Below are 15,216 nucleotides of genomic sequence, written 5' to 3'. Positions count from 1 at the left end.
TCCCCAACTTCATTCAGTTTATTCCTCATGGATCGCACATTTTGGAATAGGAGTTGGAATGAAGCTGTTCTCTTTACCGTGGCGAGGGATGTACGCGGTCTGATCCGTCTGCGATGCGTCGCTGGTCTACGATATGTTGAAACCATGACAGGGATCGCAATATTCGGGGAGAGAAATGACAGTGATTTTGGGTAATTTTCAATCTCATCATTTTGATAGTTTATCATTACTAATAGTTCATCTCGAACAAGGCTTGGGCAGTTGGTAATGGTCCCCCACACTGGGCGGGAAAGACCTGAGTTAGAGTCCCGTCGATGACGGGAGGAATTTTTATGGGCCTTTTTTAACATGGTTGAGGTGAGACGGGTTCATGCGAATGGTTTTTTCTCCCGGAAACTCGAGTTTTCGTCCAACGAACAGAAAATTAATCTCAGAACACCACCAATTTACAGACAATGCACACGGAGCAGTATGGTCTTAGTTGGTGATGCTCCTAAAAACCCTACAACAATTACAAGGCTTGAATAGTTTCTGATATCTAGTTTTCATCCCAAAACAAGCAAACAAAACATAGAATGTATGCGATTTGCACGTAATATATTGATGATAAATTGTAAATAACCGAGCAAGCAACCTCTCCACAAATCATGTGTGTTTATATTCATATAGAGATATAGAGCAGGGGTGGCCAACGAGTCGATCGCGGATTTAATTTCGGTCGATCACGACGAATTTTAAATATACAGTCATCCCTCGATTTGTGCACCTTGTGCAATGAAATTTTTGAGATGGTAGATCGCGGCACATTTTGAAGAAAAAAAGTAGATCGCATCACAAATTAAGTTGGCCACTCCTGATATAGAGTACTGTCTATAAATTTGCTACTGCCCTTTTTTCTTGAGTCCGTAGAGCAGATTTAACTGGGGGGAAAAATTACCATATAAAATTGTTTGCTTCAGTAATAGTGTAATCAAAACTGCAGAAAAAATATTAAACAAAACTTCAGAAAAATGGATTTCAGTGGCGAACATTATTGACATATGTGCGTAACGTATCGCGTGATGCATGGATTTCCCAGTCATTTATCTGATGGTTGGCAAGATTATTAAAAAATCTGCTACACATGAATCATTCCCTAGTTTCCGACTACACGGCCATTTATAATCCTGTTAGGTTTGTCGGATCCTATTGGCATCCAAACAGAGTTATCACTTTAAAGGCAATTTCTCCACACAACTCTTCTGTTAAAAAAACTGAAAACCATTAAAATGAATTGAATTTAAAAAATAAGAATGGTTTGAAATCAATCTATCATCGAGATTTATATTTTACGATTACTTTTAATAAGTTTACGCGTAATTATCTGTACCACCTAAAATTCATCTATTAGGTGACACAGGTGCATGAATTCAACAAATGGTGAAATTCAAAGGATAATATCGGCAATACCTCTTAATGGCTCTCGTGGGTAGCACAGTTGATAGAATCACTGTTCTCCCCACACAGGGAGAGAACAGTGATGATTTCACCGTTCTCTCCCGAGAACTTTGAACAGGCTCAAACAAAATGAAAAAAGAAACGAAAGAGTAAGGCCAGGAAATGCACAAATGATATGTCTAATTACAAGTACTTGCAACAGTGGCAATAATTTCATCGCTTGGATTTGGAGCTGTTCCACATCCTCCATACTGTTCAATAAAATCCGCCACCGTATTCGAGATATTCTTCAATCTTATGGCCAATCTGAGCTATTATTAGCATGCTAATGCTAATATTAGCTCAGATTGGCCCCAAGATTGAAGGATATCTCCAATACATATTTTACTTTGAACAGTATGCAAAACTTGCTAAACGCCGAAATAAATGTATTGAGTTAGGTTGGACGTATGTAGAAAAATATACATCAAATTAAAAATCGTGTTTTATCTACAATTACATTTTGATTTTTCTATTCTTTCAAAAAACTATATAATAAGTGGCATTTCTTTTCAGTCCATACCCACACTGTTTCACTAACAAAATATCAGAAATTCACTTCATCTTCCTTGCACTTTAGGCCCTGGAGGCACACCATTGCCACAGAAAACATACTGACGTTCGCCAAACTACTGACAGTGAAACTAGACACACTTAACATCAACTCGATGGTAACCTTTCTAGAAAATAAAAAGGGTTTTCCCCCCTATATCCTTGGCGGACTCATTGCGTGCCATACTGCTCACTTTAGAGCCTACACATATTTCTCTGTAGCTAGCACAGTTGGTAGGATCTCCTGACTCCCCCACACCAAGTGGAAAAGATCTGAATTCGAGTCCCGTCATGACAGGAAGAATTTTTATTGGACTTTTTCACAAAGTAGCTGACTTAGTTGGTCTCAGGCGAAGGTAACGTGGCTTTTTTTCTCCCGGAAGCTCCAGTTTTTCGTCTAGAAAACAGAAAATTGTCCTCAGAAGATAATCCTAGAGAACTCAATTTTTAGACAAATTATATGCTTTTTAATAAATTCCACTGGGAGCCAGAAACGTAACTCCATAATTTGGATATTAGGATCTTAACATGTAATTTAGTATCTGTGTATTTGTGCATCCTATATTCATAAACTTTTTTTTCATTTAAGAAATGAAGAATTGTGGAGGAGATATAATTTTGCGGTGGTAATATTGAGGGAAAGATTCAAAAATTTGAAAAAAAAAAATGGCGTTATGTAAGGTGTACCACCCCATATAGTAAGCTCAGAAATTTGAAGGAAAAAAATTACGTAATTTGTGAACAGTTCAAAAATTTGAATTAAAAATCACATTGCATAATTTGTGGACTGCTCCTAATACAGTAGTATTAAGTTCTCACCAGTGAAAAGAGTGAAATATAATAAATGATTGTTTTATTTATTTATTTATAAATAATTAGGAATAAAAGTAGTCCATGATCATACGTTAAAATTTTAACCAGTTTTTTTTTGTTTTCATCCAATTCTGTCTTTCTTATATTTTAGGTGTAATCTCGCATCTCTTCAAAAACGTCACGTGGCAATAGCACGCTTAAAGCATTCTGCCAATATGGGACGAACGTCTCACGAGGTTCGTTTCTTCATTCTCGTCCTAACACCTAGCAAGGAGGTAAGTCCTTAATAGCTTTTAAAAAATACTCTCACTGCAAATTATCTACTAATAGAAATAAAAACACTTATCGGAATAGGGGGATACTGCAGACTAGAGAGCAAACCTAGCGAGGGCCCCGACACAAAGTAACGGGGATATTTTATTTAGAATTTTATATGCACAGAATATTTGACATTTTGTGTATTCCGTATATACTTGTGGTACGAAAAGTAGGGCCCTTGTGGGTAGCACAGTTGGTAGGATCGCCATCCTCCACACACCGGGTGGAAAAGACCTGAGTTCGAATTTTTATGGGTCTTTTTCACAACGTGGCTGAGTTAGTTGGTCTCATGAGAGAGTAGCATGGGTTTTTCGTCCAGCAACCGACCTCAGAACATACACAGTTTGCAGACAATATACAAGGAGCAGCATGGCCTTAGTTGGCATGCACCTAAACCCCAACAACAACAAATAACAATCAAAAGTAGTGTATTGATGTCTAGCGGCACCAGGGGTTTCTCCCATCTCCTCGTTGCTTTCATTGTAGGTGTACCAGTTCACTGGGAAGGCCAGAGATTTAAAAGTGTGTGGATTTTGTATATGTGTAGTATTGTGTATCGTTGTTCATCTGGCCGTTTAGCCACTGGACCCCTACTGAGGCCCAACGTTGCCCACACTTGGCCTCGTGGAGGCAGACCTCCACGAGGCCAAGATGAGGTTTATGCGGTTTAATTTGGACGAAATTAAGTTTTTGCAGTTTGCGTGGGGTTTACGCTGGCATATTAGGCAGGATAGGGGTGGGAGACTGAAGGCTAAGGACGATAGAGAAGGCGACCCCAGGATGTTCAGTGAGGCAGACCCGTGTCCCACCAGGTGAAGAATAAGGGTTGGCAGGGGAGGGGAGAAGACAAGACTATCTCCTCCTCCCCACCAGGGGAAAGGGAGTAAAGGTACCAGGCAAGGGAGGCCGGTACAGGTCGCCATCAGGCATTGACAGTAAAGAACACGTGAAGAGTCCAAGCGATCTGAACCGGATCTTCGTTGGTGATCACGTTCAATGTAGGAATCAAATCTGGTCGTACATGAGGCAAGTCTCGTCCTATGGTTGGTCATGTAACCTGTTCAGGTCGCCCAGTGTGCATGTTATGAGGATGCTGCCTTGGGTCTTGGTGATATCATTTTCCTCTGCACTTAGTTCTTGTGTTGGTCATTTGATTTAGCCATACGACTAGTGGTCCAGTGCGAATAATTCGTATCCAGTTAATGTCAAGTTCTGTGTCAGTTTGTCTGGTTCAGACGTAGGTCTTCCTGGTTGTTAGATCCCTCGTGAACAAGGCTAGATAATGGTCATCGTTCGTGTTGTAGGTTATTTTGATACAGTTTTCTTGCGTATTCCAGTTTTCTCCAGTCCTAGTTTCGTGATTCATCATTAGCTTCCGGGTGCTGTGCATGGTGGTTTGCTATAAGTGAGTTACTGTGCAAAGATGGTAAGGGCTTTGTATTCATGTTCCGAGTCAAGAAGGTGCTGTTCTATGGGAAGTAAGTGATAGCAGTGGTAAGCATACATCGCAGATCCTCATAGTGGTCGCAGTCATACATGAGATATTGCCATGTCTCCTCGCGGCCACAGTGGCAACGGAATCCTCAGTGATTCGGTTTTTGGCGCATTATAGCCTTAGTTGCTAATGCGCCAATAAAACCCAACAACCAACCAACCGTGATTCGGAAGCTAGACAGTTTTGCATTAAATGGCTCGTGCCCGGTAAGCAACGATCAAAAGTAGGGGGCGGACCCATTTGTGGCCTTCAGCTCAACAAAAAGCTTCTGCCACTTTCCACTAATTGGGAAAAATCAATGGAAAAAATCCCCCATATCAGAGTTCTGAATGGCCGTTCCAACAGTAACACACTGTTCTATTCAAACGACATAGGGCATTGACCTGATGAACCGTAGGTGGCCCTTCATCATAAAATTCCATTGGCACAAGAAGTGCAACAGTCTAGAATACAAAGTAAGACAAGCTAGTCAATATACCATCAAAAATCAGCTGTCCAATGCCACACCATGAAAAGCATTCTCACACCGTCACACTTCCACAACTTTACTTCACAATATGGTGTGTATGGAAGCATTCTTTGCTTCTGCCAGACAAATTCCTCTGCCATGGATTTACATTCATCCACTGTCCAGTTTCTGTCAGTACCATTCTAACCATCCCAGAGTATTGACGTTATGCCTATTGCTTTGTTCTCTGCAACCGATCCATGAAGCCATCAGAATAGTTGAACCATAACGTACCTGTGTAAGAACTTCAAGGCCACCGAAAAACCGTTCAACATAAAGCTCTGCATCGTAGTGCCTAGCTAATATGAATACCACTCAACGTAGAAACTGAATGAAACGAATTCTGCAGCTCTGTTTACACTCACTCTATTATAACTCATTTTACTTCATCAGCACAGGCCATATTTCACGTATGTATGTGATTGTTTTGTGGAGTCCCAATACTTTTGGTAACATAGTATATGTTAAATGTATTTTTAAAATATTTTGGACACAAAGGTTTGGTGGGCGACTGAAATTGCAGAAATTCAAATTGAATGCTTTTAGAGAATCATTAGGTGCGAAGTTCTCTCTATTCACTGGGAAAATGGTTTAAAATCCGGCTTGGCAGCTGGTATTTTGTAAACCAGTTTAGCAGTTGAACTGCCAGTTCTTTGTTTTACAATGCTGTCTGCAGTAGTCTATATCTTGCAAAGATTGACACGACAAAGATACAGTACGATGGAGAGTATGAACGGCTTTAGACAAAGATACAGTATGATAGAAAGAATGAACGGCTTTAGGCAAAGATACAGTACGATAGAAAGAATGAACGGTAAAGTACCGGCGGTATTAAAATTACCTGAAAATCATTTGTAATTAGTTTCTTTTTCAACGTCTACACATCGAAGTTTATCCAATTTTAATTGATCAGGGAGAGAATAAACAAATATTCGAAGATTATTCTTTATGAAAACATTATGCTGTTTACATTATGGAGTACTGTTCGCATGTAGAATTATTGTAATCCAGGTGGTTCGCTGGTAATAGTTAATATATCATTTATAATTAATTTAATATATAAGTAAAAGTTCTTCTTCTTCTTCTTTGGTCCTTAGCTGGCAGCTGGGGGAGGCGGTTGGCCACGCAACCAGTATGCTGCTGTAGGTGCCGCAGGGTTTCGGACTTGCTCTGTGATGTTCTTCCATACCTTACGATCCATGGCGTCAGTCCTGGCCTGGTTAAGGTCGAGACGTCGGCTCTTCAAGTCATTTTCCACTTGCTTGGCCCACGTTTTCCTAGGCGCGGTCCGTTGGATGCTCCATTGGGTGGGTCGTTGTCTCCAAAGGAGTGTGGATGGTATTCTGTTCGTGCCCATTCTACATACGTGGCCAAACCATCTAAGCCTTCGCTTCTGGATTTGGTCGGCAATGGTTGGTTGCTGTTGGCATCTGGCGCGGATGGTATCATTAGTGATGCGGTCGCGAAGAGAGATGCCCAAGATCTGCCGCAGGCATCGCATTTGGAATACCTCAAGTTTGTTCAAATCTAACTTGAGACAAATCCATGTTTCCGATCCGTAAAGAAGAATGGGCAGGATCAAAGTCCGGAAGAGTCGGATTTTAGTCTTTGTGGAAATGTTGGTCCTCTTCCACAGACACCATTTTAGCGAGGCGAACGCAGTGGCCGCCTGTCCAATTCTGCTGTGGATTTCCATGGTGGATACAACTTTCTTCTCCTGGACCAGCGACCCAAGGTATTTGAAGTCCTGCACTTGCTCGATCTGGACACCTTCGAGATAGATGGTGGCTTGCGACCCATCTGTTGTCAGGGCCTTTGTCTTACCAGCATTGATCTTCAAACCGTATGGCCGGGCAATGCGGGCAATGTCGTAGAGGATGTCCGTGGCTTCAGCGTCGTTACCGGCAAGGATAGCACTATCATCAGCAAACATCAGGACAGTCAAAGTAAAAGTTAATCACGTAAGGAAATTTAAAAGTTTTTAATTCTCAGATTTAATGACACAAAGTCTGGAAATATTATGAAGGTAACCCCGCTCTTCTATCAACGATTTCTTTTGTCTTTAAAAATCCATGTCAGCAATATTCAAATGCAATGGTATAAATTCTCACAACAGAACAAACTTGATTTTTCTCTGAGTTTGTCTGGTATTGCACTACTTCAAGCAGATAGCCAAGAGGATAATCGGCCATTTCTTTTGAAAGATGAGACTGCTATGACAGCCTGTTTCTGTACTAACTGGTCACTCATCAGTTAGTAAATGGTCTCTAATACCTACGCAAACAAAACAGTTCAAAAAAAAAGTTGAAGAAATAAGAGTTTTCAAAGTTGAAGTATAATTAAGCTATCTGTTTGTCTGTGTTTGGTTACTAGAAGCCAAATGCTGAGGGACCAGTTAGTCCTGTAACAGGCTGTCATAGCAGTCTCATCTCTTAAACAAAGGGCTAACTAATCTTTTGGTGAAGCCATCTGTTAACAAGTAGTGCAATATACTAGTGAAATATACTAGTGCAATATACTTATGAAAACTTCATAACTTAGCACAAATTTTCCTTACAAATTACAGCTATGTGGCTGGTCATACAGCGCTCGCGTGAGCTGATTACAACTTTGACGTAACTGTAGAACAGCTGATAGCAAAGAGAAATTGAAAACGTCCACTGCGGATACCACTAGAAAAATGTATGCAGTATTAAATCTCTCGTAAATCTCTTCCATAAAGAGTGACTTTCTTATGCTTACAAGCAATAGGATTTAATTTCATATAACTAAAGAAATTGATTAATCTTCGAGGGTGCATGATTTTAAAGAGTAAGTATTACTACCAACTCTCACTGGCAAGTCCTGTAATTTGATTCTGGATTCTTCCACTAAATCAACAATATTCTAATTACATCATTTTTATACCCATCTCCTCTTACCTAACTTCTTTCCTCTCGTACAACGACCAACTGAATTATAGTCTCTTCTCACCGATGGAGAATATCGACAGGTTTAACATTTCCTACCGCAGTCGTTGTTCCCTGTTTTTCTCCTTTAGCGTTGAGCTAGGGGGAGAATTTTTGGTCTAAAAACCTGTGACAGCATTGATGGATGGTGAGTGTAAATGTCGCTTCCTTCCGTGTGTGTGCGCGCGTGCTTTCATTTTTTTTCCTGACCTACTTTGGACATTTTGAACCATCAACGGGAGTGTCAGTAACAGAACTTCGCTGTTCTCATGGTATTGAAAGAAATTTGAAATACTGCTTTTTAATGATTCCAACAAAATCCGCCATTTTTAGTTTAGACAAGTTACATTCACTCCCATACTGGCACTTCGATTTGCAATTGAGACTCTTTTAACGTATAATGATGCTGTTTATTGGTTCATTAGCTCGCCAGTTGATTTTTTTCACCAGTCATTGCACGTGTTAGATTTAACGAATACCTTTAAATAGTCCATAATCGAATACGTATCAACTGGCAAGTAGGAGCAGCATGGAGAATGAAAATAGTTGTGAAGAGCACACCTTGTTGAATAGCCATCCGCACGTTTAACAGTATCATTGTTTGCTGGAATATCTGTGGTTGAGGCTATACAGAAGATGAGTCTCTTGGTTCTGCATGAAGGCACTCTATATTTTCGTATATGTAAGCCTCTGTAAAATATAACTAATTTAAATGCACTGTATTTCCAACAGCCACTGGACACTTACATCTTCCAAGAACTCTTTATTGATGTGAACCTTAACTACCTGTAGAGGCAGTCTATTCCAGCAATCAACAAGTCGCTGACTAAAACAAAACTTACTACAATCTAGTCTAAACCTCTTCCCCTGTAATTCGAATTTATGCACCAGAGTTCTGAAATTTTTTATAACAGTGAAAATTTTGTCTTCATTCATTTCACTAATCCTCAGAGCCTTATAAACTTCAGTCAGGTCCCCTCTTAGGTGTCTGGTTGCCAAGCTCCGTAGGACACACATAATCGAAGTTTTTCGACGTGCGATTGCCTTTTTGCCAACCCCACCATGGGAGTTGCCCGTCTTTAGACCCTTTCAAGAAGCTCAATGTTCTTTTTCAGATGAGGTCTCCATACTTGAACAAAGTATTCCAAATGTGTTCTTACAATGTCTTGCAGTGGGATTATGATCCTGTCTCTACAGGGTATTGTTCGATAAATCATCGATAGGACACCATAGACTTTCCTTGCCACCTTTTTACAACTGAGAACACTTCATATATGCCTGTACTGTAACTCCCAGATCCCTTTCTTCTTCTGCTGCTGCTTGACTCTGCATTAACAACTATCCGAATCTTTAGGTCTTGACATCACGCCCTTTATCCGTCAATGTTATTTATGAAAATCAGAAACAACAGTTGTCCAAGAACCGATCTTTGGGACGTAACACCAATCTGAAGTATCCCCATCGATAAACTTCAAAACAATTTTTGATAAAAAAAAAGGCGATATTTTGGTCCATTCCTTCATCAATACGACTTTCAATTCAGCTACTGATTAGATACGTGTTGTCCTGGCTCGAAGCCGACTGTCCAGATCATCCCAGAGATGGTGGTCGTCGGAGTTATGGTCGATGTGGTGTTTTGAACATACCAATGAAGTCCATGTCTTCAAATCAAATGACTAGTGCTTTGTAGTATGACATGGCTCATTGTCATGCTTACACAGAAAACGGCCATTCCTACACTGGTGCTTCAGTGTGAAAAGACTAGAATTGTCCATAAATATCAATATACCGTATGGAATTAATTCTTCCAGGAATGATGATCAATGGTTCAAGCCCAGCTCCACGAAAGACAAATATTTCGAAGTGTGTCGAAGGTGAGGGAAACACCTCCACAGTAACAGCATGCTGGACACTCCCTGTTATGATGTTTGGCTTGTGTACTGCTGTTCTTTCGTAAAAGTCGATGTAGCATATCTCCCAACATATCATCTTTGTGCCTATATCAGTTCCTGTGTCCTCTTTCAGTATGGTTAAGATCTGTTTACTTCTAGTGTAATGGTGGATATGGTTTTTTCCATATCCAAGAGACATCCAATCACTTTTGACAATATAGTTTACTCAGAGTGGATTTCACTCTGCATATATTTAAAAATGAAATCGCGAAAGAGAACTCATCCAATACTTAGCAGCAATCTATTTTTCATCCATATAAAATTCAATGAACACAAAGTATTCGTATATACGTAGATTTGTCTTCGCATTTTGATAGCATGCTAGGATTTATACCGCAGTAGAAACTATGCTTTCACAACGAGTTGCCCTGTTATTGAACCACTTTCAAACCAATGGCATTGCAAAGGTTAATGGCTCAAGAGTTCAGATTAATTTTTAGTAGAAAATTTTGTAGGCAAGGCAGTTTCTGCTCAGCTAAACAATGGCGCACATTTCCGGATGTCCGCATACCTAACGGAAATATCAGACGACAGAGAATTCCGACATCCGATCGAAGAGATTGATTAAACAAGAAGTCATCATGGTCGTCACAGAGATTCTTCCTCTCTCAGTCCTCTGCTCTTTCACTCAATACAGCGTTTGTCCCGAAAACAAAGGCTGACGGACAGCATCAAATCCGTGCGCATGCTCGCTAAAAGAAATCAATAACTGGAAGGCAAAAGAAAGACAGATAGAAGAATATATTAATTACAGACGTTAACAATCGCTGTGGAAATTTTGTTTCCGGTGATTGCTTTGGACAAAGGCAAAGTGACAGAAGAGCTCTTTGAGACATATGTTTGCTGATTCAGTACTATAGGAACAGCGCTCGTTTACACTCTCGATATCAGATAATATTGTTTTTATTTCATAGAGGTCGCTTAAGTAGTGAGCATTAATCCATCTATTTAATTCGTCAGAAATGTATGTGTAGCTCTAAATTATAAGTGTAGATGATCAGGTTTAAAATTATCAGATTTCTGTGTTTAAGTAGAAAATCAGGAGTCGTTTAATAAATTCAGCAGTCGGCTAGAATTAATGCAAAAGTCAGTGAAAATATTAAATTTTAAAAGTTTTAATTTAATAAATAAAGTGTGTATAGTTTGAACACGTTTTCAAGGATACTTTCATTTCCATGTTCTATTTGGTTTACATTTGTATGCAATTATTCTAAGAATGGCTACCATTGGTAGCCATTTTGTCTTGTGAAATAACCGCCTATATTTATACTGCATTTTCTGCTCAAGAAACAACTGTAAATATTCTGGAGTATAAATTTCAGGAGACAAATCTTTCTCTACCGATAGCCTGTCAGAAAAGTTCATTCATTTGGTTTCTTTGCCTAGCAATTTCTTCTCGTGCTGGAAAGTTTGCGATAGAGCCTTGAGAAATTTGCAAAACTCCAATGGAATAAAAGTATTGGTTCTTCTGACAAGAAATAGTTCTCGGTACAGCTGTCTACCACACGCAAATATAGGTGCTTTGCGTGACTTATACATTGCTTGATATCACCTTATGTGTGCATCGGTATATCGGAAAGCAATGACTTTGAATGTAAATTTAAGCGACAAACATGCAACTGTGATATTGTAGCAATCGTTTATGCGGTTTTTCTCGGGTGGAACGTTCTTTTATGGTACTCCTTGACTAAACGATGTTTCATAAACTCGTGACTGAGGTAAAGAAAGAACCAGTACAGAAAAATTATGGTTGGAAAGATCTGCCATCCAAATACCATTTGTTGGCTAGAGACTCCATCTCAATCTGAGATCCAGAGCCCGAACCCGGGATGGCTGCATGTGTCCAAAATATTTCGTCTAAGGAGAAGCTTCTAAAGATCTAACCTAATTGGATTGCATGTGATTAAAAATAGAGAATGCAATATTATGAAAATGGAAATTGCACGTCCAATGTATTGTTGACAAAGCCCTCTGAGCTTTAAATGAGGAATTTACTATATTTATTAGTGTAAAAAAAATTATGCTTACACTAAACCTACTATACCTAATTTTAGATTAATATTAATTCAGTTAAATTTATTAAATGACCGTGAAGGGCATTTTACCTGAATTGTATTTTACTGCTATAGCTTACAACCAAGTGTTATTGATAGGAATTATGGATACATACAAGGTGGGGGGGGGGGGGAGATTGAAAAGTTTTTAGCCTAATATAGATGGCAAAGGTTTCGTGAAAGACAGTATTGCCAATTTGTGCTGACTCTTCTTGTGTGTTCGCAGAAAATTTCAGATTTGTAATTATATTCTTCTCCTTTACAAAAGGTGTGGAAGGTGAATTAAGATGGCAATTGTTAAGAGAATCAAGCACCTGTAGTCATTGAGTTTATTTAAACGGAATTTCGCCGAAAGAAATTCATAAAGACATGCAGCAAACATTACAGAAATCTTGTCCTTCATGCACCATGGTCAAAAACTGGGTTGCAGAATTTAAGTGTCGACACCTGCAAATGTTGATGCCATTCATGACCTATTCATTCAAGACCGCAAAATAACGTTAAAGCACGTTGAAACAACATTAAACATCTCCCATGAGCGAGCTCACGGTATTGTGGTGAATGTTTTAGGGATGATGGTTTCCTTGAGGTGGGTCCTTAAAGCACTGAATGCAGATCAGAAGCGGGAAAGAGTAAGGTGTTGTCATGAGATTGTACAGTTTTAGAATTTTAAAGCTAATGAAGCTCAGTTTTGAGAGCGGTATATCAGAAGGACTAAACTTGGGTGCACCACTCCGACCCTGAAACAGAATAATCGAAACAGTGGAAGCATCCCTCTTCTCCCCTCTCCCTCCTAAAACGTTTCCAGTGCAGAAGTCAGCTGGGAAATTCATGGAATCTGTCTTCTAGGATGCAGGAATGATCATGGTTGTTTTTGTTTTTTTTTTTCTGAAAAGAGGTGCCACTATCAATTTGCGAGTATTATTCTAACCTACTGAGACATTCCCGCGAGGAATTGGCCAAAGGAGTCATCTGCCATCAAGACAATGCATCTGAGCATCCAGCTTTTGTGACTCAGGCAATTCTGCTTGACTGTGGATTCGAGCTATTACATCATCCACCGTACTCAATGGATTTGGCTCCATCGAACTATTTTCTATTTCCAAATCTCACTAAGGACTTGGAAGGACAGAAATTCGACTGTGTCAATGCTGTGACGGATGCAATCAACAACTGGTGAGGCTAAATCTTGTTGTTTGTTTGTTATTTGGTTTTTAGGAGCATTAGCAACTAAGGCCATATTGCTCCGGGAATATGCGGTGGTCATTCCCTGACCTTTCCGTATTTGGTAGTCACGGGCTCGAACCCCGGTCTAATCAAGAAGCGTGTGCTACGCTGCTGCTCCTTCCCACCTGGCTACGGAGGCGCCCAGGCTAAATCTTCTGTATTTTATTTGAGCGGGTTACGAAAACCAGCGGCTCACACCAGAAAGTGTATTGGCTTAAGAGGGGATTATGTTGAAAAATAAATTGGTTTTTACCATCTACTATGAGAAGCTGTAAACTTTTCAACCTCCACTCTTATGTAATTATTGCTAGGAACTATGAATGCATAGTTTCTAGCAATAATGCCACTGATTTAGCCTGCAATCATTGGTTTCTAAATCCTGTGTTGCTACTAAAAGCCAGAAATCCATAAATTTCCATTTTTATAATTAACTGAAAAATTAGCTTTTAAATTATAGAAAATAACTTCATTATCATTATTCACATTTTTAATACAAAAAAGTGTATTAGTTAAACAGAAAGTAGAGTAGAGTGACTAGACGTCCACAGTGTCCCGAACATTGCTTCGTGATGCATATTTCCGAAATTTTAAACCATGTAATGGTTTACCCAGCAGTTTTTTTTTTTTCATCTCCATTTGCTGAGGTTTGTTTTCAATTCCAAACTAGATCTACCAAATACGACTTCATAAGATTCTTTAAAGATATTCGCACTTTTTAGCGATGTAAAAACTACTTATGCTCGTAAGTTCACCAAGAGCTGATTCAAAGAAAATAAGTGTGATAGCTGGGTATATGTTTCCCTTCTTTCTTAGATCATATATACGTAACAACATGATTTAAGTCACCATCGCTGATATACATAAAATCTACAACAGCGGTTTAGATTTTGTGTGCACCCGCTGTTCCATCCCATAGAGCCCTCCTGTTGGCTAAAAGGCAGAATTTTATGTGAACAGAAAATCCGCATTGTGTGATTGGACAATGTCTTTTAATCATTTGAAGAAAATTTGTTCGTTGAAGTGCTCGAAAAATCATTCTGAAGAAATGATATCACTTAAAGATGAAAAATTTCATAAGTATAAAACGACTTGTGAATATCTATAAAAGTGGGTTGAACCCTTCAATAGATTAATTTCTGGAATGGGAGCTTTTAAAATGTACAGCAGTTTAGGAAGAAGTACCAAATATGTGTGCCCTCGTGGGTAGCACAGTTGGCACAATCGCCATCCTCCCTACAAGGGGTGGGAAAGATCTGTGTTCGAGTCCTGTCGATGATGTGAGGAATTTTTAGGGATTTATTCGCAACGTGGCTGAGTTAATCGGTCTCAGGCGAGGGTAGCATGGTTTTTTCTCCCGGAAACTTGGGTTTTTCGTCCAGCAAACAGAAAATCAACCTCAGAACACACGCAATTTGCAAACAATATACACGAAACAATATGTCTCTAGTCGCCGATGCTCCTAAAACCCAACAACAACCGACAAGAAGAGTTGAAATAGAGGAATGATGATGACTTGAGAGATTTTGTTACGGTGGTCATTTTTTTCCCATAAGTTTGTATTTCAAAGCTGCCTTTTATTGATCAATTAAATTTGATCAATAAAAATCATTGATTAGAACGGAAAGAATAGATACAGATACGTCACCCTACAGTAGATCTAAAATCAAGATATGACATCAGATATTGAGTAGGCTATAAATTATGTTAATTATACTATGATAAATTTCAAATTTTCCTGTCACCGATGTTAAAAAATTGACTTCAAAGAAAAGTATAAAAGTGCTGGTTTCTCAATACGTAAAATTAAAATTTTCCATGAGGAACATATTCTTTCCAGTATGATGAACGAATATGTGAGCTGTAGAGCAGCTAC

General features: G+C 39.2%; 1 protein-coding gene across 3 annotated transcripts in view; it reads left to right on the top strand.

The window, feature by feature from the left end:
• Window positions 1–15,216, top strand: part of LOC150086107 (solute carrier family 4 member 11-like) — a 478,166-nt gene that overhangs the window by 319,365 nt on the left and 143,585 nt on the right. For all 3 annotated transcript variants that reach the window (XM_090373714.1, XM_090373715.1, XM_090373713.1), the window contains one exon: window positions 2,993–3,116. In XM_090373714.1, coding sequence (XP_090229840.1) covers window positions 2,993–3,116 — 124 coding nt within the window. The remainder of the gene's footprint in view (window positions 1–2,992; window positions 3,117–15,216) is intronic.

Source organism: Mastigoproctus giganteus, chromosome 5, assembly GCF_048544385.1.
Source record: "Mastigoproctus giganteus isolate SK-2022 chromosome 5, ASM4854438v1, whole genome shotgun sequence".
NCBI classification, from domain to species: domain Eukaryota; kingdom Metazoa; phylum Arthropoda; class Arachnida; order Uropygi; family Thelyphonidae; genus Mastigoproctus; species Mastigoproctus giganteus.
The sequence above is the reverse complement of the archived record's forward strand: the minus strand, read 5'-3'. Positions and strand labels throughout refer to the sequence as shown.